This window comes from Enoplosus armatus, chromosome 12 (genome assembly GCF_043641665.1).
Source record: "Enoplosus armatus isolate fEnoArm2 chromosome 12, fEnoArm2.hap1, whole genome shotgun sequence".
In the NCBI taxonomy this organism is placed as follows: domain Eukaryota; kingdom Metazoa; phylum Chordata; class Actinopteri; order Centrarchiformes; family Enoplosidae; genus Enoplosus; species Enoplosus armatus.
Genome location: NC_092191.1, coordinates 2,933,008 through 2,953,991, shown reverse-complemented (window position 1 = coordinate 2,953,991; position 20,984 = coordinate 2,933,008). Strand labels below are relative to the sequence as shown.

At 41.3% G+C, this 20,984-nt stretch overlaps 3 protein-coding genes across 4 annotated transcripts; 2 read left to right on the top strand and 1 right to left on the bottom strand.

Moving 5' to 3' along the window:
* The first annotated feature begins 665 nt into the window (after positions 1-665).
* On the top strand, positions 666-6,604 carry cryzl1 (crystallin, zeta (quinone reductase)-like 1). Of its 2 annotated transcripts, XM_070915785.1 has the most exons (13): positions 666-799; positions 1,286-1,363; positions 2,088-2,160; positions 2,268-2,312; positions 2,808-2,876; positions 3,447-3,580; positions 3,810-3,921; positions 4,251-4,271; positions 4,730-4,828; positions 5,024-5,139; positions 5,309-5,414; positions 5,498-5,543; positions 6,209-6,604. In XM_070915785.1, the coding sequence occupies exons 1-13, from the start codon at positions 734-736 to the stop codon at positions 6,303-6,305; spliced, it is 1,062 nt and encodes a 353-aa protein (XP_070771886.1). In that variant the 5' UTR covers positions 666-733; the 3' UTR covers positions 6,306-6,604. The 2 variants fall into 2 exon arrangements, with proteins under 2 accessions (XP_070771886.1, XP_070771888.1); XM_070915787.1 differs by lacking the exon at positions 4,251-4,271.
* setd4 (SET domain containing 4) lies at positions 6,180-11,206 on the bottom strand. Its single transcript, XM_070915784.1, has 13 exons — positions 11,124-11,206; positions 10,121-10,204; positions 9,903-9,998; positions 9,495-9,532; positions 9,270-9,358; positions 8,929-9,165; positions 8,678-8,737; positions 8,334-8,463; positions 8,003-8,177; positions 7,791-7,869; positions 7,456-7,536; positions 7,192-7,315; positions 6,180-7,090 (listed from the first exon to the last, which is right to left on the bottom strand). The coding sequence occupies exons 2-13, from the start codon at positions 10,194-10,196 to the stop codon at positions 6,914-6,916; spliced, it is 1,362 nt and encodes a 453-aa protein (XP_070771885.1). The 5' UTR covers positions 10,197-10,204; positions 11,124-11,206; the 3' UTR covers positions 6,180-6,913.
* Positions 11,207-11,265: 59 nt separating this feature from the next.
* On the top strand, positions 11,266-16,386 carry cbr1 (carbonyl reductase 1). Its single transcript, XM_070916008.1, has 7 exons — positions 11,266-11,348; positions 12,055-12,169; positions 12,721-12,890; positions 13,492-13,599; positions 14,313-14,521; positions 14,714-14,767; positions 15,658-16,386. Exons 2-7 carry the CDS (start codon positions 12,057-12,059, stop codon positions 15,829-15,831), a joined length of 828 nt encoding a protein of 275 aa, XP_070772109.1. The 5' UTR covers positions 11,266-11,348; positions 12,055-12,056; the 3' UTR covers positions 15,832-16,386.
* Positions 16,387-20,984: the final 4,598 nt, after the last annotated feature.

Genomic DNA, 20,984 nt, shown 5'->3' with positions numbered 1-20,984 from the left:
ATAAACAGCAGACAGACATATAGCACTGAATAGGCCTACACATAAAAACATACTTAAACATATTTTAAAATATCTATTCAAGAGTCTAAAACTGACTTTTGAAAACATCTTAGATCTGTCAAGGACAAGCAAGAAGTTAAAGAATGTGAAAAGAGACAGAGAGTGCAAATAGCCTTTGCAATATGTAAATCATTTTCATGCAAAAGAAATCAAGCATCTAGAGGTTGAAACATGAGAGTGACTGCCCTTGCAATAATTAGACAAACAGAAGGAAAGCTTTGAAATATACATGTGCTTTAAGACTGTACTTGTCTGTGAGTGACACATGAGTGATTGATTGATTGATTGATTGATTGATTGAAAATATAATAGTTGCATACAAAGCTGAGGTGACAGTGCCTACATGTGAATGAAAAACATTTTAATAGATATTTTTAAATTCTGGGAGACTTGACTTCCCTCACTTTAAATGGCAGTTTTACTAGTATGGTACCTTTAAGATGTGGTCATACAAAACATCCAGTAGTGGGCGGTATTGTTATAAGTTTAATACCACAAGCAAAAATTGTAAACAGCGAAGAAGAAGAGGGTCAGCTGACTCAAGCTAGTCTCTTTAGCAGCAGAATCGTCTCTTCTACAAGAGAAAGTAAATGAGTAATATATGAATAAGATTATATTTTAATACTGAGCGACCTTGAAGCTGCCTCTCTGCGGTGATTAAAGCTATAATAGTATGAAAGGTTTATACTGCCGAGCTGGTGTGAGTGATGCTGAGCCCAAGTTCGTTATTCAGGAAACGGTGAGTTTGTGTTTTGCCTTTCAGGGTCTGACTGTGCAGCTGGGTGCTGTTGTTAGAAAACACAGTTCACGGCTTCATTTTTTCGGACTCTTCTGCACGTGTGAAAGTGTGGCTCCACCTGCAGACGTCACTGCTGCTGAGCATCAGCATGAAATTAATCCAGCATCTTGACACAACTTCAAAAAGCTATTTTTAGTCTACCACAGTGGGAATCTGTAAAATAAACCCTATTAATATCGGCCAGATCTGTAATGAAATACGGACCTAGATCACATTGAAAAGCCACAAGAATGTGCTGAATAATTGATTGCTGACGTCCAGCATCAAATGCATCCATTGTGTGTTTCTTCGTGTGTCTGTCTCTCTTTGTTAAAACTATTTGTCTTATTAAAGAGGCAGTTTGTGTTCGACTTCTGTCAGTGCAGCTGATGTTAACCCGTCTGACTCTCTCTGTGTGGCGGTTTGTGTGTGTTTGTTTCTCTCCAGAGTCTTCCAGAGGTTTTAGGCAGCCACCTGGTCAGAGTTCAGGTAAAGGCATGTGGACTCAGCCCACTGGACCTCAAGGTACTTAAATCAAAAGATGATGTCCATATTGATGCGAGCACGACTGTCACCTGATTAGAACAGAAAGCTGCAATCCAAGACTAAAGAGGAAAATGGTCACTTTCTTTTGTTGCTTATATTGAAGAGTCACCTATTAATCAACAACATTAATGTACAGGGTGGTCCAATGCTGTTAAACTTCTTTTAGTGTGCACTCTGTATGTATGAGTATGGAAAAGAGAAGAAAGCTAGAACAAAATGATTTTTATTCAAAATAAAAATCATAAAAACAGCCATGATACCAGCAATAAATAGTTAAATACAAGATAATAGGATAAAAGCCTACTTAACTCATAATTAACCTAATCAGTCATTGCAATTACAGGTATAGATTATGGAGGATTTGATTCATATAAAAGTAAGATGATCCAGATGCAACTTTAAGTGCATTATTAAATGTAATGGTCGAAATACATTTGAAAATCTTCATATTTGATCAGTTATCTTATATGTTCATATCTTGTGTGTCTATGCTTCAGGCCCATACTGTCAGTGATCTGTTGTAACTTTCATATTGTGTTAATGTTTATCCACGGCTCACAGCTGAAAGGCTGTGTGGAACTGAAGTTATGTTGTGTCAGCATTGTTTCTTAACTTTCATGGCAAGGTCACTAAATGAAATTGAAATCAGTCGGGTGATCAGCGATGCCTCCTCTTCTCTCTGCTCATGTCTCCTGCGCTCCAGTTGCTTGGCGACGTGGGGATCCAGAGAGATTTCATTCCTGTTGGCAGAGAGGTGGCCGGGGTCGTCCTGCAAGGTTGTAAACACACTGGTGCTACGTGATTGTTCAAAAGGAATACAGGTGATTGGTAGTGAGTGCCTTCACAGACCAGTTTAACTGGTTTGTTTGTTTTTTTCCTGCAGTGGGCGACAAAGTGTCTTTCTTCCAGGCGGAGGATGAGGTTGTAGGTAGGACAATTATGTTTATCTGATCTAGGAGATGCCTTCTGACTCTGACGGGTTATTTGTGAAAGACGGAGCATGTTATGTTGACTGTGTGGACACTGGAGAGCATGACAGGAATTTGTTATTGAGGGATGATTTTAGAAAATCTTGCTAATGTGTGATAATTAATCATTTACAGTTACCAGAGCTGGGTGATCATTCAGTGTAATCATGTATTATTTCTCTATGTTATTGTACTGTGAAAACATTTTCACATCTAGATATTGTGATTCCCTGCTCTCATGTCTAATTGAAAACGTTAAATTTGACCAAAATCTGTGACATTATTAGATCTTCTCGTAAAACAAAAAAAACCCTTGACTCGCTATGATAGGTCAAACATAAGTTCAAGTTTTTGCTTGTATAGTAACGTGTGTAATTTCAGTATTAATAGTGTCCATATTGCCCTCACTCGTAACACATTATACACTGTATATCTCATCAACCTTCCCTTTCCAGGTATTCTGCCTCTGGACTCTCCCTGCTCTGGACTCTGTGAGGTCATTGAGATTGATGAACACTATTTAGGTAGCATACTCTACTCTCTCACACACACACACACACACACACACTTCCTGCAACAAGCAGCTTCCATTATTATCAAACACAAACTCTCACCAAACAGTCAGCCAACATGTATTATTGTTTTTCTTATGAAAGTCATCCCTTTAGCCATTTTCATCTTGATTCCTTGACTTCATAAAGTCCTGCTTTATTGTCTGTGTGACAAGTGGGCTCACAGAAAAGGAAATCCAGGTCACATCCCCCCGCCTGAAAGGTCAAACTGTTTTCAGCTGCTCCACTCTGCTCTAAAGGACAGCAGGCACAGTGGTTTTCTGAAGGGACTGTCCTCTGTCGGCCTTTCAGCTGCACTTCACACACTTCAACAACTAAAGTAAAGTGGTGCTGGTAGCTTTAAGTGCACAGACTGCCCCCTTCTTTCACCTGTGGCTTCTGTCTGACAGGAAAAGAGAGCACATGCTGGTCTTGTAGGTGGCAGGAAAATCATTTGAAAGCAGTTTATAAAGTGGAGTTCATCTCCTGAAACTGAAACATTACCGTACAACTCTGTTGTGTGTTTCTGTTTCTGTTCTCCAGTTCAGAAGCCAGAGAAGCTCAGCTCGGCGTGTGTTGCCGGAGCGCTGCGCGACAGCCTCTGTGCTTACACTGCTCTACACACACATGCTCGCATGGCAGCCGGACACACACTCCTGGTCATGGACGGAGCCAGCGTATGTAGAAATACCAAAGAATTGGACGTCTGGGTGACATAGCGGAGAACCACACTCACCATTTAACCGCAACATTAATCCAAGATAGTTTTAGTCTATCGGGGGACTTTTGTTGCAGCATGTGTTTTTCTCCCCATGTCTCCTGCCGTTCTCTACCAACCCCAACGATCTAATAAAGACATAAAATGTTTCAGAAAGTGTAATGTCCCCATGTCCTCTCCCTCCTCAGTCTTTTGGCCTTATGTGCATCCAGCTGGCTTGTTACCACGGAGTGAAGGTTCTGACGACATCACATTCGCTGCAGAAACACACATTCCTGGAGCAGCTTCGGCCCAGCGTAGGTACGTACAGGCCAACTTTCTGATGTCTGTCGTTCACTTTCAAAAGCTTTTTTAAATCTGTAACAGTGTCTGTAATGTAAAGTTTTAAACTCAATCTTCATGGAGCGTCAGCAAAATGTTTGCAAATATGAAATATGTATAATTTACCCCCCCAGGGATCAATAAAGTATTTCTGATTCTGAAATACATTTTCTACGAAATCACAGCAAATATTTTAGGAATGGAGCACTTCTTTTCTGATCATTTTATGCTATTTTGCTCCTCCTTCATCCTTTTTTCCTGTCTTCCGCTTCTGGTCTTTTCTCTCCTCCCCTTCATATTTTCCTCAGGTGTTCAGGATCCTTTAGTAGGTGAGATCTTTTCTTTCTGTCTTTCTAACTGACTGCTGAATGCTTGCTTCCTTGCTGGTCTTCTAATTCTTCTAATAGTTCAATCAATCAATCAATATGAGCTGTAGGTTTATCGCTTTGTTTATCCCTCGTCCGTCTGAAGCCCAGATGATTCCAGTGAACAGCAAATCACCAGTTAGTATATCAGATGTATTGTTTTGGTAATAACCGTTTACACATTTAGTTAACATTAAGTTGAGCCTTGAACCCTGAGATAAAACCTTCTTTTTTTCCTCATTCTAAGTAAATGTTGTAAAAGGGAGATTTAAAAAATGGAAAAATCTTGGTCTAAAACTTGCTGCCATTTAGATAATATTGGAATTGCAACCACTGCAACTCACTTGAGATACTTTGTTTTTAAATGTATTATAAAGCAGATTGACTCATGATATCATGTTGTTGTGTCTTTGTGTGTAAAGCCAAGGTTATTCCAGTGTATAACGGCACATCAGACCTGCTGCCAGTGGTTTTGGAGGAGACGGGAGGACTGGGAGTGGATATAGTCATAGACTCTGGAGGTAAACACATTTTTCTGTCTGATTGACAATGAACATTTGTATGATTGTAAAAATGCACATCAGATATGTCAGCGTGCCCTCAAGCTTCTTAATGTTACTTTAAATCAACCAAGAGTCTTCAGGATTTCAACTACGCAGCCTTCAATTTAACATCATAACACCAGAACATTTCGCTGTGTGTGTTTGTGTGTGTAGTGCGTCTGCATGAGGAAGAGGAGTCAGAGGAGACGAAGCTCCTCCCACACAAACATGACATCATCAGTGTGCTGGGAGTGGGGGGGCACTGGGTCACATCCCACAAAGACCTGCAGGTGAGTCAGTGTCTGGTATAACAGCTCCATCATACAGTGATTACTTCATCATCTCCATGTCTTAAATGTATAAGTATTATTATTTTGCACAGCCCAATTCAGACGGTCAAAGTGAAGGTATACCTGGTCAGTCTGCTTCAACAGCAGTTTTATCGTTGTATTTTTACAGTTGGATCCTCCAGATTGCAGATTACTCTACTTAAAATCGGCCTCTGTGGCTTTCCTCAACCACGAAGTCTGGACGGCTTCATCAGCCCAGCAAGGAAGATACCTCCGTATCCTGTCCTCACAGTGTGTAATCTAACATGTATGCACATCATCGGGCACATACAGTCCCTCCTTGACAGACTTGTGTCAGACATCCTGAAGGACATCGTGGAGAAGATGTCAGCCGGAGTACTCAGGTAACTCAAACACATCACACAACAACCACTCCGCCGCATTAAAGCTCCAGTGGGAAGGATTTCCTGTTTTTGTCCGTTGGTAGATACTGGCGTCAGACAAATTCATCATACCAAATCCAAATTCAGTTTGCTCAATGACCTTAAACAGGATGAGCCGTTCAGAAAATGGTTGAATACATACAACAATAAAATTAAAAAGTCAAAGCTTAAAGTTTAGGCAAAATCACAAAGTAGGTCTCTCTCTCATTATAAATGCAGGTTGGTAAACATGAGCCTGTCACATGACATGATTAGGGGCCATTTTCATTTTTCTGGGTGACCTCTTTCAGGCCTCTAAATTGCTAAGTTGCATAGTGCTGCTTTAAATATAGATATTTTAAATATGTGTCTCTATTATCCATCTATCTACATCTCTATTGTCTTTTCTCTGCAAGTTATCAATTTAAAGCCAAATCAGACTTTATGACCTGACACAGTTCATAATTGAGTATATAGATTTAAGACCATTACATACATTTGTCACTGGAGACATTTTGTCAGTCATATTAGCTCAACCAAGATTGCAAGCACAATGTAAGGAATTACAGCCCACGCTACTCTGTAGTATAACTTCATCAAATGTAATCTGTTGGTCTGTCTGTTTGGTTTTTAATCGGTCTCTCCAGACCTCAGCCTGAGGAGGCGGTCCCTCTCTATGAAGCCACAGTTACCATGGAGACTGTCCAGCGTCGCCAGAAGAAAAAGGCTGTTGTTCAACTCTGACCAAAACACACTCAGACGTTCACCTTGGGGTCACTTGCCTCTGCAGTTCAGCTGTTTAATATGGCAAGTGAACAATCGCCAACAGTCATTGTTCTCACTTGTTAATTGTTTTCAGGGGCCTGAAATCTGTCACAGCATCACGTGGAACACAGGCAGACATCATGAAGCGGTTAGCCTCTCTGGCCTTTCATGCTACGAGACAACAACCCACATTAAAGCCTGTCTGGTCTTTGTTCGTTAACTTTTTGTTTCTTTGCAAATCCACAACGCTTCATTTGACTCAATAAACACATTTTATCAAAAAACATGGCTGCAATTCTGGTGATTTCTTGAAGGAGTTGCTTTCGGTTGTTAGTGCACTGTATCTTTGACCTTCACGTTGCTTAATTGGTGGTGGTGATGAGAGGCTCGCTGTCTTTATAACAGGGCAGACACTCTTTCAGCATACCTGGAATCCAGTGGTTACAGGACGTCAGTCAATACTGCTGCCTTTGTCTGCCATACTGGTCGACACGCAGAGCGGGAGCATGGAGACAGTCCAGCATCACCTGTTCAGACAATAACCTGGCCTCTTGTAGCGACTGGCAGGCCAGAGCACCAATCGGACGTCAGCTCACAGTGTCAACATCAGGTTGGCATGACAACAGTTCGTCTGGTTGTCTAAGCGTGCCTTCCAGTGCCTCAAGGCAACTTCCCAGGATGCACCTCTCCTCCTGTCGCAGTGACTTGACCACATCTAGCTGCTCCCTGACTGGATGGTCACACAGCAGGAGGAGGTGGGAGACCTGAACACACGCAGCACATCAAATATGAATCCTGATGCATCACTGGAAAATACTTTGTTACTTGATGGAGTGTGTGTGTGTGTGTGTGCACATACACACACCTTATCCAGAGCTGTGTGTGTGTCTTGTAGCAGTTGCTGACAGAGAGTCTTAGCTGTCTGGATGCTCCACTCCTCTCTCTCTTCACACAGCACTTGGCCGAGCAACACTGCCTTCCAGTGGTGACTATGAAAACAAACACACATCTAATAAATCATTTATATCCATATAAACTCTCAACACTGACAAACTGACCAATTCACAAAAGTAGATTTTAGAGCTCCCCTTATATGCAGATACATATGAATGTGTGTGTGTAGTCTTACTACAGTGTTTGTGGCAGTGACAACAGTCTGAGAGCCGTCATCAGCCTCCAACTGGGACCTTCACTGGACACCGTGAGATTACTGACAGGGAGAAAGAGAAAGCTGGAGTGATTTTATGCATCAAATTTTAGACCTATTATAACTGAATAATATTTAATTTTAATACATCTGTGTGCAATACAGAGATATCGCAGGACCTGTTCATTTATCTATTTTAGCGTGAAGACTGGGCTCACTATGGAAACTGCTTCTACTCAAGACAGACAGCATGTACTTCCTTTAACGTTCCTCTATAAACTATAATAAAAGGAACAATGACAATGCAAATGACTTACTGAAGGAAATTGTTCTCTCTGAGAAACTTGATCTTCTGATCCAAACTCCTGTCACCTCTTAAAACGTCACAGAGGAGATCTGAGGGACCAAACAAACAAGGACAAACTTTAAATTTGCTACAGAGACAACAGACATTAATCTGTTTTGCCTTCAAGTAAATCTGGAGCTGCTTCAGCAGCGAAGATGCAGAATATTTCCTTCTGTAGTTCACCTGTATCCACGTAGACCACGCTGTGGGGATTACAGGGGGCGACAAATCCGTACTCCAGCATCAGGCGCTGGTTATCATGGGAACCGTAGTTAATGAAGGCCTGCTGGTAGCGGAGTGTCCCGGAAACACTCCTGATCTCATAACATCTTGTCACGTCATTGAAACTTGCTTTTACCTGGGAAATTTTTGTGAAAACTGTCCAATCAATTAAAACTGCACTCAGGAAGCATTGTATATTCTGTACATGATGGAATACACAGTAATACACAACATCTACAGTATCTACCTAGTGCTTTTACATATCGTTAAGTGTCTACGTGTTGAGGTTTACCTGCACGTCAGGGCGGTGATTGAGAAGGTCCAGGAATGGAGCTAAAGCATAAACATCCTGACCAAACAGGAAGTTGTTGGATGGCTGGGACATGAAGACAGAGCGTGTGTTGACACTACACCACGCCCACCTGGAGGACGAAGGTAACAGCTTAATAAACTGGGAGACGAACAGTCCAACAAACTTTAGTATCAAGTAACAAATATATACTAAAATAAATAAAGCACCACTGAGTCCTGCTGTCTTGGAAATACATTTGACTAAAATGTTAAACTGGAAAAACAACTGTCAAGATTGTGGAAAGGCTCATATTAACGTTTACATGTGTGTGTATGAGTGCTTACCTTATTGCTTCATATGTCAACACCTCCTCCACGGGCTGACTCAGGATTGGCTGCAGGGACCTGGATCAAGAAAAAAATCAATGTTATTGACATTGTCCACATGGATTCAGTGAGTCACAAAATCTTGCAATCTGCAAGTAATGTTACGCAATGTGAACGTAAACTTTGCCCTGTCTGGGTATGTCTGGTCTGAGCACACCCTTACACATCACTTGAACAACGTGCTTCAGTGTCATGTGCGCCGGACTCACCTGAAAAAGTCTTGATTGACGTGGTGGATTTCTCGCACCGCCTCCCTCTGCTCTAAAGCCCGCCTCCGCACGCTGGTAGGCAGAACAGCCGCGACGTCATCGGTGAAATAGGCTGGGCAGGTGTAAGAAGTGGGCAGCACGTCGATGTAGGGGAACCAATCAGAGGCCTCTCCTCGGTGCCGCTCACACACCAGGAAGACACAGAGTGCCAACAGGGGAGAGAGGCGGGGCTTCCAGCTGGGGAGACAAAAATAATGACCGTTTGGGTAAGTCCCAGTCTGCCCTCTGGACCCTTGGCCTATCCACTTGTTACATCGTGAAATGTCTTCACTTGTGTTTACCTCTTGATATACTGTCCCAGGTAGCTGTCCAGAACAGCTGAGGTTGTGAGGAGACACGACTCTGGCAGAGAAATGAGCAGCTGGCCAGGCTGACAGAAGAACAGAGACACTCAAAAATCACAAGAAAAAGATGTACATAAACATGTTGTTTAATGCTGGGATTGTTAACTTGGTTTTCTTTGACTATAGAAACTGTATACACAAGTTATTACTGTGTTGACTTACCTTCATGGTCTTGAGGGCTTGCAGTCCTCTGCCGGTGTCTGGATTACGAGAACCAACAAACACACACACATTTTAAAGTCTGTACTTCAATCCATCAGTCAGATTGTTATACAAAGGTTGAGTGCAGAGAAAGGTTCATCTGATCTTCTCTACATCCCAACCAGTGGCTGCTCGCTAGCAGCAGAATCTGGAGAAGCAGATTGGCTGCTGTATCTGTCAGTCACAGGATGTTACGTGTCACATCTAAAGAAACTGATGTTCATCTAAAAATCACACTGCAAACCAAACGTCTGTGAAACATGCGTCTCCTTGTAGATCTTGTGCAGACTCACATACATACTGTATGTGTGAACAAACCTGTTGAGGCAAATAAATACATCACACAGGAGGCCTGAGGTCGAGTCGTACCAGTGAAGAGGGCCGCCTGCAGCAGCGTTGAGGTGAATCCTCGTTGGTGAAGAAACTTCAACAGCCTCACATACTGCGGCTGGTGACACAGAGAGACTGTAGAAACAGAGAGAGAGCGGTGACGGGAGAAACCGAAGAGAAACCTGTCTGTGCTGAAACAGCCGACAGCAGTGAAACATTTTCAGAAAGCAACAATACAGCAGTGAGTTGGTTTCTACCTGACTGGACAACGCTCTGTTGTTTCTGCCTCCTCTTCCTCGCAGCTCGTCCAGCCCGATGGCTGCGACCCCTCATGACCCCACCTGGACCAACACACACATACACATACACATAATAAAAACACACCTTAACATGGCCAAGAGTCTCTCTCAGTGATGCTAAAACCCATGTGATCTCCAGCCACACAGTATTCACAACTTCTCTACAACATCTGGTGACTTTCTGAGGTTGCAGAGCTCAAATAAATCCCCTCACTGGCTAATATTCTGATCACTATCAACATAATGGCTATAAATATCACCAAAGCAAGACCCTACCCCCCTAAATACAGAATCAGAATCAGAAATACTTTATTGATCCCCGGGGGGAAATTACACTTGTAGCTGGAGGTTATAATGATCAACTTTTGGACATGTTGATTCAACTTTTGTGGAGCAGGAAAATGATGTTGCGTCATACTGGCAGGTGTTTCTAATATTAACTCAGTGTGAGAGTAGAGTCAATGGTAGAAAAACTGTCAGTGTGACCACAATACAATTAAACAGCACTACTACAGCCTCCAAAATGTCCATAAAGCTCAATCAACATCTCTCTGAAACAGTTTCAATTCTAACCTTCATGAAGGAAAGATATAATTCATGCTGTTGCATTAGACTGCATTAGTTTCACCTAGCTGTACCTAATAAACTGGCAACTGTATGACCTTCCTATATTTAAAATGTATGCTTTCAGTGTACTTCTGCTAACCCGGTATAAAATAAAATGACCACAAACATACACCTGAAGCTTTAGAGTCACAGTTACTTAAAATCTCACATATTGCTAAAGCCCTAGTGGCATTTTGTAGCATTTAATGAGTTAAAACACACCTAACATCAGTGTTATGGTGTCTCCCCTGCACACAATGTCCAACACCACAACATACCGATCATATTCATCAATGAAGCTCAACACTGGGTACACACATACATTAAATACAGACTCAAACACCAAATACAACACCTGGGTATTAATCTCATCTGCTTCAAATCTCGATCCTGTACGGCGGCTCCTTGGGCAGTTACCAAACCCACGTGGTTAACTTGTTTTTCCGGGTATGCGCACTGACGCTGCGCCGCAAACCTCCAGCTTTCCCCCCCTTTTCTTCCCATTTTGCTGGTCAACGCCTCACTCCTCTCGGCAGCTTCACCCCCGCAGCTTCACTCAGCACCACCAGGCCAGCTTAAAGTAAGAAACCTCCATTTCACCTCCCAGTCAGACAGTTAGCGGCTTGCTAATGTGCAAAAATGTGCATTTTAGTTTCCACATTTGTTCGAAAACGGGTTTGTTTACTAACTGAAATATTCTCACATTGGCCCGTCAGCGTTATATAACGCAACAACAACGATGTGAAACCAGGGGAAAGGTCCTTAACGCTAAAATGTGTGACGGAAAAGGCAGTTTAACTCTTGATATCACTTCATGTCTTGCAGTCCAGTCTGGCTGCTCACTGTCGTTGAAATAGTCATAAAGCGTGTAATCCCAGTAAAACCAGTTTTAACGGTAGAAGTTTCCATCAGGGCTAAAGGTCGCAAGTTACCGCGTGCTGATGGTGACTGCGCACTTTATTATTATTATTGTTTTTTGGCTTTTTGATTAAATTCTTTTTTTAAATTGTGTTTTTTGAATTAGTTTTTGTGCTGAAATCGTGGAAATACTGAATCATTTCACAATTTAAAGCTATTTCTTTTACATGATCGCAAGATAAATTAATTAATTTATATTATATATATATTATATATATATATATAATATTTTAATGATGAATACTCACTAATCAATGGCTTCTTAATTGCAGTTATATTCAATTATAGACATTTTAAAGCACAATTGTCACCATGACTCAGCATTATTTATGTGAGTTCATACACAGGATGTCTCTCTGTGCACACAGACATGTCCACCAGGGTTGCCGTGGTGACGGGCAGTAACAAGGGCATCGGTCTGGCCATTGTCAGAGCGCTCTGCAAGCAGTTCCAGGGAGACGTTTACCTCACCGCCAGAGACACGTAGGTGGCTCACCTGGTAACACCTGGTAACACCTGGACCAGGCTGATGCATGGGCCTCAACATAGAGCAATGTCATTACACGATTTTACCAAAATGTCACTGACGAGGGTCTTATCTTTGTTTTTTTGTGTATGTGTTTGACTTTCATGTTTCTAAAATAAAATGATCCATGAAAGGGGACAATATTTACAGCAGTATTGTGGGAATTTCCGCACACTGACATTTCCAAGTTATTATTAGTGCACTGATTCGCAGGCAAACATTAGCAGGCTGTGTACATACAGACAAAAAAAATGACAGCCACATAAATCAATTTGCTATCTTCAGAGAAAATACACAATGTTTTAATCTCATGTGGATTAATCAAGGCTGTTCTAACTTCGGCAGATTATTTTGCGTTCATGTAGAACTCCATCGCTCAGAGGAAGTAATGTGCTAAAGCTGAAATAAAGAAGCAGCAATATCTGAAGATCTAAAACACTAAGCACTGTAAGCCAACTGGTTCAAGGTGTAAGGGAAAATAAATTCACACGTTTTGCTCTTTTTGCAGCGGCCGTGGTGAGGCGGCCGTGGAGTCTCTGGGCTCAGATGGACTGAAGGTCATGTTCCACCAGCTGGACATCAACGACCTGAACAGCATCACCACCGCTGCTGCTTACTTCAAAGACAAGTATGGAGGAGTGGACGTCCTCATCAACAATGCTGGAATAGCATTTAAAGGTAGGATTACATTTATATAATGATGTATATATTATACTACGCTGGAGCCATACACGCATATAAATAATGTTAAAATATGCTAAAATATTACTACTTAACAAGTCATCTGATAGAAAACTGCCTGTACGTCCACATCGTACTCACTAATTATTGCCTCAAATGTACAAATATTTAAATCAAAATGTCCTTTTTCACATAAAATCAGTGTTTTTAAAAGAAAATTGGAATTGGAATAATGCCACAAAAGGATTAAAGCAACTAAAAAGGATGTAGCTCTACTTAATAACTTTCATTAGTTTCCTGAGTAATGCTGGCTTAAAAACAAATGCATGTGTTTGGTTAAACACTGAAAAAGGAGCACTTGACTTGATGCATTCCAGTAGCCGCTCTAAATGCAAAGCATCAATAATGCTGCCAGTAAGAGCAGATAATTATATATTACAGATTTGAGTTTTTGAGTTGCTTTTATTTGCTACACGAAATGGCAGGAAATGACCGTATTGCTGACGTTTGGAGCTGCAGCTTTGTATTGAAGCAGATTGTGAATAAGGACACAGTGACGTGTTGCTAACTCCCTCTCTCTCTCTCTCGCCCTCCTCAGTGGCAGACACGGCTCCGTTTGCAGTCCAGGCCGAGGTAACCCTCAAGACAAACTTCTTCGCCACCAGAGACATGTTGACTCACTTCCTGCCGCTCATCAAAGCTGGAGGTGCGGACACAGAACTGGACCGAGTCTACTGTCTGCCCCTGTTGTCTTAATTAACAGCTCAGTGCACACGGCCTACTTCACAGTTTCTTAAAAAACTGGCAGAACAGATAACAGAGTGGTTTGTTTGGTCTTGATTCAGAAAGAAAGTGAACAAAAACAGTTGATGAAAGATGAAACTTCATTTGGTTCATTTTAATTGGCAGCGGTTCAAAGGTGACTTTGGATATTCTAAAATACCGTTGGTAAAATATGTAATCTCAACAGTCTCCCACACCTGTACCTGCAGATCTCACCAAAGTTGGCACATTATTTATTTAATGTTTATTTGTATATAAATATGTGGCATAAAGCAAAGCCACACACCACAGCGTTTATAGCTTTAGTCCCTACATTTAAAATACATAAAACTCAACAACAGATACACAAGAGACAGGTACATACAGAGAAAACCCAGAACTCAAAAAACAAGAAGCAGCAGATCATTCGTGACTACGTGATCCCTCTCCTGACACAAACACAGAACACACCACACAACCAGCTCGCATTAATCTTATGTGACATTTCTAAAAGGTGACAAATTAGTTTGACATTCTGCGCGAGAGACCGAGACACACACAGTGTTTGGGAGGCAGTTAATGGCTTCAAACATCCTCTGTGTGTGTGTGTGTGTGTGTGTGTGTGTGTGTGTGTGTGTGTGTGTGTGTGTGTTTTAGGCCGTGTGGTGAACGTCTCCAGCTTCGTCGGCTCCCGCACGTTGAGCCAGTGCAGCCCGGCCCTCCAGCAGCGTTTCCGCAGTGAGGACATCACAGAGGAGGAGCTGGTGGGACTGATGCAGCAATTCGTCGACGCGGCCAAGGAGGGCAATCACAAGCAGGGCGGCTGGCCCGAGACGTCGTACGGGGTTTCCAAGACTGGATTGACGGTACTGACTGTGGAGATCAAGAGCTAGTTTTCAGAAAAAGAGCAGAGGAAAATGTGATGGGATGATGATGAAATCCATACCTTCATCAGCCAATAAGGGAGCAAAGATTCGATTGAAATACTTCTCTGATGCCATATTTCCTTTCATAGAGACATTGATTATTCATGTGTGTCTCTGTGTGTCTCTCTCTAGACCCTGTCCATGATCCTGGCTCGTCGTATTTCCAAGGAGAGACCAAATGACGGGGTAATCTCTGAAATATAACAACTTTTAATCAGACAGCTCCCATCTCTTAGCTTCTTTTTAACCACTTTGTTCAGTTCATAGTTTGTTAAAAGAGGTAGAAATCGTGTCATATCCTGTAATACGTCTTTATAACTTATTGTGTAAAATCTGCTTCTTGCTTCGCTGTTATTTTTCAAACTACAAAACCTTTAAGGAGGTTTCTTAGACAGCAACAACTAAATCATTGTGAGGATAATTCATGACAGCTCTGGGTAGCTATTATCAACTTTCAGCTACCTTCTGCACCCACGACATTAACCACACAGTAAGTTAGTGGATTACTGACATTACTGACTGCACTGAGCCTCTCTGCTCATCACAATCGATTAAGCGCACAAACTCATAAATTGTTGCAGAAGATTATCTGGGAGAGGTTCGTGTCTCCAGAGTCAAAGCTCAACACGGAGAAGCAGCACAGTTTTTATGCACCACTTATCTGGAACAGTCCGCTTCAACTCTCACTTCTTTTAAATCTGTTTGCCTCTGCAGGTTAAATTTGGGACTATTTGTTCATATGTTGCACTGCACTGTAAACATTATACTACTGTTTAGTCTTCCTTATTCTGTCTGAATTATTTTAATCTGGTTTTACTTCATTTTAATCCTTTTAAATCCCATTTATGTGTGTTTTTGTAATGTATTTTTACATTTCCTTGTGTTGCTGTTGAAAGGTACTATTCAAATAAATATATTTAAATTAAATTCATTTCATAAGCACAGGGAGGTTGGACAGTGTCACCAGAAACAAACAAATTAAGGATTTTAACAGCATCTGTTTGTCAGTTTTGTGGTTCCAGTGAAAGCCTCACTGCTAACATATGTTTTTGTTGCGTTTATTATTGTTTTTACAGATCTTGCTGAACGCCTGCTGTCCAGGCTGGGTGCGCACCGACATGGCCGGTCCCAAAGCCCCCAAGTCACCAGACGAGGGCGCTATCACTCCGGTCTACCTGGCACTGCTGGCGCCCGGAGCCACAGAGCCTCACGGAAAGTTTGTCTCCGATAAAGAAGTTCAGCCTTGGTGAAAGGGTTATAAAAGGACCTGAGTGTGTGTGTGTGTGGGTGTGTGTGAGAGAGTAAATGAAATGAGTTTCCACTAAATTGCCAAAAACTTTCATACAAAATGGACAAATGTCCACCATTTGTCCACCATTTGAAGAATTTGACACAAGCATCACACAATCTGGAAAAACTGGAAAGAAAGTAACACAGAGAGTTTAGCAGTTAAACCAAATGGTGAAACCAAAATGACTCAAATTATTCCAGTGGTGTATATGTGTGTGTGTGTGTGTGTGTGTGTGTGTCTGTCTTTGTGTCTGCTGGGTTACATGCAACAATAATCATGAATGAGTGTAGGAGCTGGCTAATCGCTGGTGTTTTTGTTAACTCGCTTCATTTCACTTTGCCTTTGGAAGTATAAACATTTCTATATATTTTACAGGGAAAAAATAAAACTTGCCTTAACTGGATGAAACTTAAATGTTGTGAAATCAAAGAAAAAAAAAAGCTTTTCTACTATAGCATGCTATTTCCATCAAGGTGTTATATCAAAAACAATAAATTAATTTCAAATTCAAAAATATTTTGTGTATTTTGTTCTTTTGTCTTAACGCTGAATGGGTTGAAATGAACATCGTAAAATTATTTTTAGAATTGTATAAATTATTTAATGTATGTTTAATGTAAATCACAGATATATTGGAGTAGCAACATGGAGAGTGTTTGACATGAGAAAGGTGCGAGTAACACTTCAAAGGGAACAACCTCGAGGACAGACTTCAGATATAGCGACACCTGGTGGTCAAGGAGGGCATTTCATAAGAAAATCGATTTATTTTTTATTACCAACACTTTAACATTGAAAAGCACAAAATGTGATGTTATATGTGCACCGGGAATTATCAGATGTGTTCAGTTTCCACATCACAGATATAAAGGTCAACATTTAACAATGAAGCGTTCGGCCAGTAATTGTAATTTACAGACACGTTTATGGGGAGACAGGCACACACAGCCAACAATAAATGACAGTCTCCCTGAAGAAATATTAATAAAGCTGACATATTACACACATATGGGATTATTTATGAGCTGTGTGTGTGTGTGTGTGTGTGTGTGTGTGTGGTTTAGTGCTGTTGATAACGGCTGCACAGTGGGCAGAGCACACACAGTAAACCCAGGATTCATCTGAGGTCAGGTGTTCAAAAAGGTTTAATCTCATAATTGATGGCATGTTTTTTTTTTCTAAAATTAAGATGACGTGATCTTTGGTCGTGTCCCAGTCAGCAGGTGAAATTTGGGGTTTTTTGGTTTATAAGCTAATAATCCAAAGTCAAAGTAAAAAAGGTCCAAGAGACTTCGGTCTTGCATCACATCTTGCAATATGAGAAGAAACCTCACTGCAGCCGGTGGTCAATTATGTAGTCCGTCACTCTATATTTTTCTATATTTGCATAATCAATTCACTCCAAAAGCTCCTGAAGGAGTTGTTCAAAAGCTTCTAAAATTGATTTAGTTTGTTTAGATTCTGGAGATGAAATGTTGTAAAAAGTTTTGAAATATGTCCAAAACTAAGGAGTCCCAAAGTCCCAAAGCGAAACCTTGTCAGCCTAAGAAATGTGTGAATAGCCACCCATCAAACTCTGTAAACTGTTCTGTGTATTTAAAAGAAATTTCTCATTTTATTTATCAGTTTAACTGCTCAAGCGGCCGACATTATATATATAAATTATAGTTTCAAAGCCTCTTTCATTTTAATTGATTAATGAATTTTGGTCTAAAACGTATCCTCTCCTGCCAACATGAGTAATATGTGTGTGATCTTATAAGGTCCTGCAGCCCTCCAAATTCCCATAAATATGGGCAAGGACATGACCTTGGTGTCATTCACTGCAGCTACGGCCCTCCTTTCATTCTGACATTATTAGAGAAGGAAAAAAAAAGATCACCTTTTCCAATTTCACCGCAGCCAAACATAACTTTGACTTTCCCCCTGAGGAGTTTTGAATCATTATCCATCTCCAAAATGTGTTAGATATGTATGTACACCTGGACCATCACATCCCACTACCATGAATGAAATCCAAATGCCTCGAGCACATGTTAATGCCAAGTGCAAAGAAGGTCAGAGCAGAAAATCTCATTCAGATGGTTTCATATTGTCTCTCCAGAGATAAGAGCATTATTTGTACAAAATTGTTGCTGTGGAAATCCCAATTTTTATGCTTTATCTCTCATGCTTCCCTCTCTGTCTGTTTTAAGTCTTTGAGTCAACACCACAGTAGATTGCATGAGGCTGTGAAGTGTCGATATCTGCTGTGTGTGACTGTGGGAGTTGTAGTCCTGTCAGACGAGAGTAAAGCCCTGATTACCTTGTAGATAAAACTAATCCACGGAGCGAGATAGACGGAGAGGTGGCCAGAGACAGAGATGATAATCCTCTGATCCCTGCTGTCTGCCAAGGGAAACCCCATCGCACACGCGTGCTTTGATAATGACCGCGATTATCACTGGTTGTAATTGCTGCATGAGCATTACAATTACTTTATTGATCCTGCAGTGGGGAATTCCCTCAGAGCTGAAACACAACAAGTGATACAATATACACAGAGATCAATACCAGCGCTGCTCACATGCAGTACATAATGAAGTTTGACAGGAGCGTTTCTTCTGATACTAATTTATCTGAAGCTAAGCTGTTAGATGTTTGATAGAATTGATTATGGATATTGTATTCAGATTAGGGTGAAAAAGGCTATAAAGTGGCAGCACAAAGCTCCACGGTGGCTTCACTTTTCAGACCCGGAGGTTGGTGCTTGGTTTCCCTTTTGACAGTTTGGCATGTTGTCAGTGTTGTGCTTGTGCGTCTCAGCCCTCTGTACCTGTTCCTGTTTGCTTGCTACCCGTGTTTTGGCCTGCCTGCCTGCCTGCCTGCCTGCCTGCCTTGCCCCTCTGGTTATATTTGCTCGTTTGGATTGCCTTCTCCTCCCCGACTGTAAGCTTAATAAACGTTGATTTAGTAAAAGTCTTTTTCTTGAACTTGTTCTGCTTCAGCGTCACACACATCCGTGACGTGAACTCCATATCTACTGTGATGCAGGTGTTCAAAAATCTGTGAAAACAAAGACTTGATTTGTGATCAGGATGGACGCTTTATTATATCTATTAGTATCATCAAACATGTTTATTCCTCAGACAAGCTGATGTGAGCCCACACCTGAGTGAGCCCACACCTGAGTGAGCCCACCTGATGCAGCTCAAAGTGCATTCACATTTCATGTTCCACCCTTTGTACAGGGTTGATAAGCATAAATTAATGTCTTTATTAATGGTTAATAAACCATTTACTCATTATTCATAAATCATTTATCGCCCAATGATAAGAATTACTTTTGGGTTGCCAGGTTGTGGAAACTCCTCCACCAGCATACACTTTAATTCATTAGGTAATCCCCTCTACTTAACTTCTGGGAAAGCGACCAAAATCCATTTTAGACAATTTGTTAACATTTACAGCTGCAAAATGAAGGGATCACTACAGGAACACTTTATTAATGATTTATCAACATTTACAATTGCAATTAATCTTTTGCTGATGGCTTATTAAAAAGTGAGAAACTCATGAACATTTATTAGTGACTGATCATGAGTTTCTCAGGTTAATTAATGCCTATAAAACCCTAATAAATGGTGACTTATCAGAAAGTGGAACCCCATGAAGGCATGAACTTGTCATGACTCTCATGCGGTGACTTCAGATAACACCCAATAATTGCACCGACTTTCCTGATAATCCCTTCGCAGCCTGCTGTTGTGCTCTTTTGATCAGTTCTCTTGGCAGCATGTTAGGACACACTCACGGACGCTAATCCCAAAAATCTCAAGAATCTTTCACAAATATTACGACTTAAGCTTCTTAACGTTTTCTAAATTTTTCTTTTCATTGATACTTTTGTTCCTCACAGCCGGGGATTTGAAACAGGATGAACCCACCTAAACTCCCTCAGAGTCTCAGAGTTCGAAAACCTTTTCAGACATACATTTGTGCTGTAACCCAGGACGTGGGGTCAAACTGATGAATGCTTTGTGAGGATTAGGTCCTCTAAAAAGGCAATAAAGCAAAATTATTGTTGAATTTAAAATGGGATTGTTTGTCTCTTTTAAAACTGTCTTTGCAGTTGGCAGTGTGTGATGTGCACTGCTGGCTATTACAGAGGCATTGATTTCATTTCCAAAAAAAATGAAGAAGAACTGTCATTAGGACATTTTAAAGCGGCAATAAGTAAGATTTTTGACCACGCTGTGTCTGCTGGATGAGTTTATGTGGTTTTTGATCAATACCGATAACCGGAGTGTTCTGGGGATCAGATGAACTCAACTCTCCACCCATGAAGAAAAAATGCTAAATAATAATTGGAAATGTGCTCACTTGTTCAGCGGTGGAAGTTGGTTGGTCAGTCCTGGCCAACCCGCTGTCAGTGTTTCATTAGCAAGCCCATTACATCATCAGACATCATACCTTCCTCTCTTTCAGGTGGTTCACCCCCCCCCCCCCACCCACCCCCCCAGGCACACCATCGTGTTAGCTGGAGCTAGCTTGGCTTCCAGTTCTGCTGACAGACACTTCAAAACTTCATTGTGCGTCCGGGTGTATCAGCAGTCGTTCTACACTGTTTCCGCTTATATTACTAGTTTGTGTCAGTTACTGGCCAGCATCACTTTAAACATGTGGATGTATGTTAACTGGTTTAATGCTCTACCTGGCAGTATTGCTGCAACTCAGACTGGTCACCACTAGATGTCAGTAAAGCAGTACTTGACATTACACCTGTTTTGTGAAAGAGTCCTGCTCACAGCGTTTTAATGCCTCTCCCTGCTGCATCTGGTGTCTCTGCAGGATCCTCCTGCTTCCTCCATTCTGTCTCTCCGTTAGCTGAAGTCAACAGACATTATGCAGCCAGTGACTCTGTACACAAGAGGCAACAACTGGCGTGTGTTCTCTTGAATAACCTTTATGGGAATGTGATATCCTCATAAAGAGGAAAATATAAGTCATTTTAGGTCAGCCGCCATTTATAGGTATTAAGGTTGTTGGGTCATGTTTGAATTAAGCTCAAGTTAGGCTGAGGCTAACGGTTAGTGATTAAATGTCAGATTAAATGGCATGCTCATATGTCAG

What these genes read in the sequence shown, in the direction of transcription:
- cryzl1 (XM_070915785.1), top strand. Translation starts at nt 734, where the DNA reads ATGAAAGGTTTATACTGCCGAGCTGGTGTGAGTGATGCTGAGCCCAAG. An exon ending in TCAGCCCACTGGACCTCAAG is followed by an intron (nt 1,364 to 2,087) that starts GTACTTAAATCA and finishes CCTGCGCTCCAG; the next exon opens with TTGCTTGGCGACGTGGGGAT. An exon ending in GCAGCTTCGGCCCAGCGTAG is followed by an intron (nt 3,922 to 4,250) that starts GTACGTACAGGC and finishes TATTTTCCTCAG; the next exon opens with GTGTTCAGGATCCTTTAGTA.
- setd4 (XM_070915784.1), bottom strand. Translation starts at nt 10,196, where the DNA reads ATGAGGGGTCGCAGCCATCGGGCTGGACGAGCTGCGAGGAAGAGGAGG. An exon ending in GTCAATCAAGACTTTTTCAG is followed by an intron (nt 8,738 to 8,928) that starts GTGAGTCCGGCG and finishes TTCTTGATCCAG; the next exon opens with GTCCCTGCAGCCAATCCTGA. An exon ending in ATCACCGCCCTGACGTGCAG is followed by an intron (nt 8,178 to 8,333) that starts GTAAACCTCAAC and finishes AAAATTTCCCAG; the next exon opens with GTAAAAGCAAGTTTCAATGA.
- cbr1 (XM_070916008.1), top strand. Translation starts at nt 12,057, where the DNA reads ATGTCCACCAGGGTTGCCGTGGTGACGGGCAGTAACAAGGGCATCGGT. An exon ending in TACCTCACCGCCAGAGACAC is followed by an intron (nt 12,170 to 12,720) that starts GTAGGTGGCTCA and finishes CTCTTTTTGCAG; the next exon opens with CGGCCGTGGTGAGGCGGCCG. An exon ending in GCCGCTCATCAAAGCTGGAG is followed by an intron (nt 13,600 to 14,312) that starts GTGCGGACACAG and finishes TGTGTGTTTTAG; the next exon opens with GCCGTGTGGTGAACGTCTCC.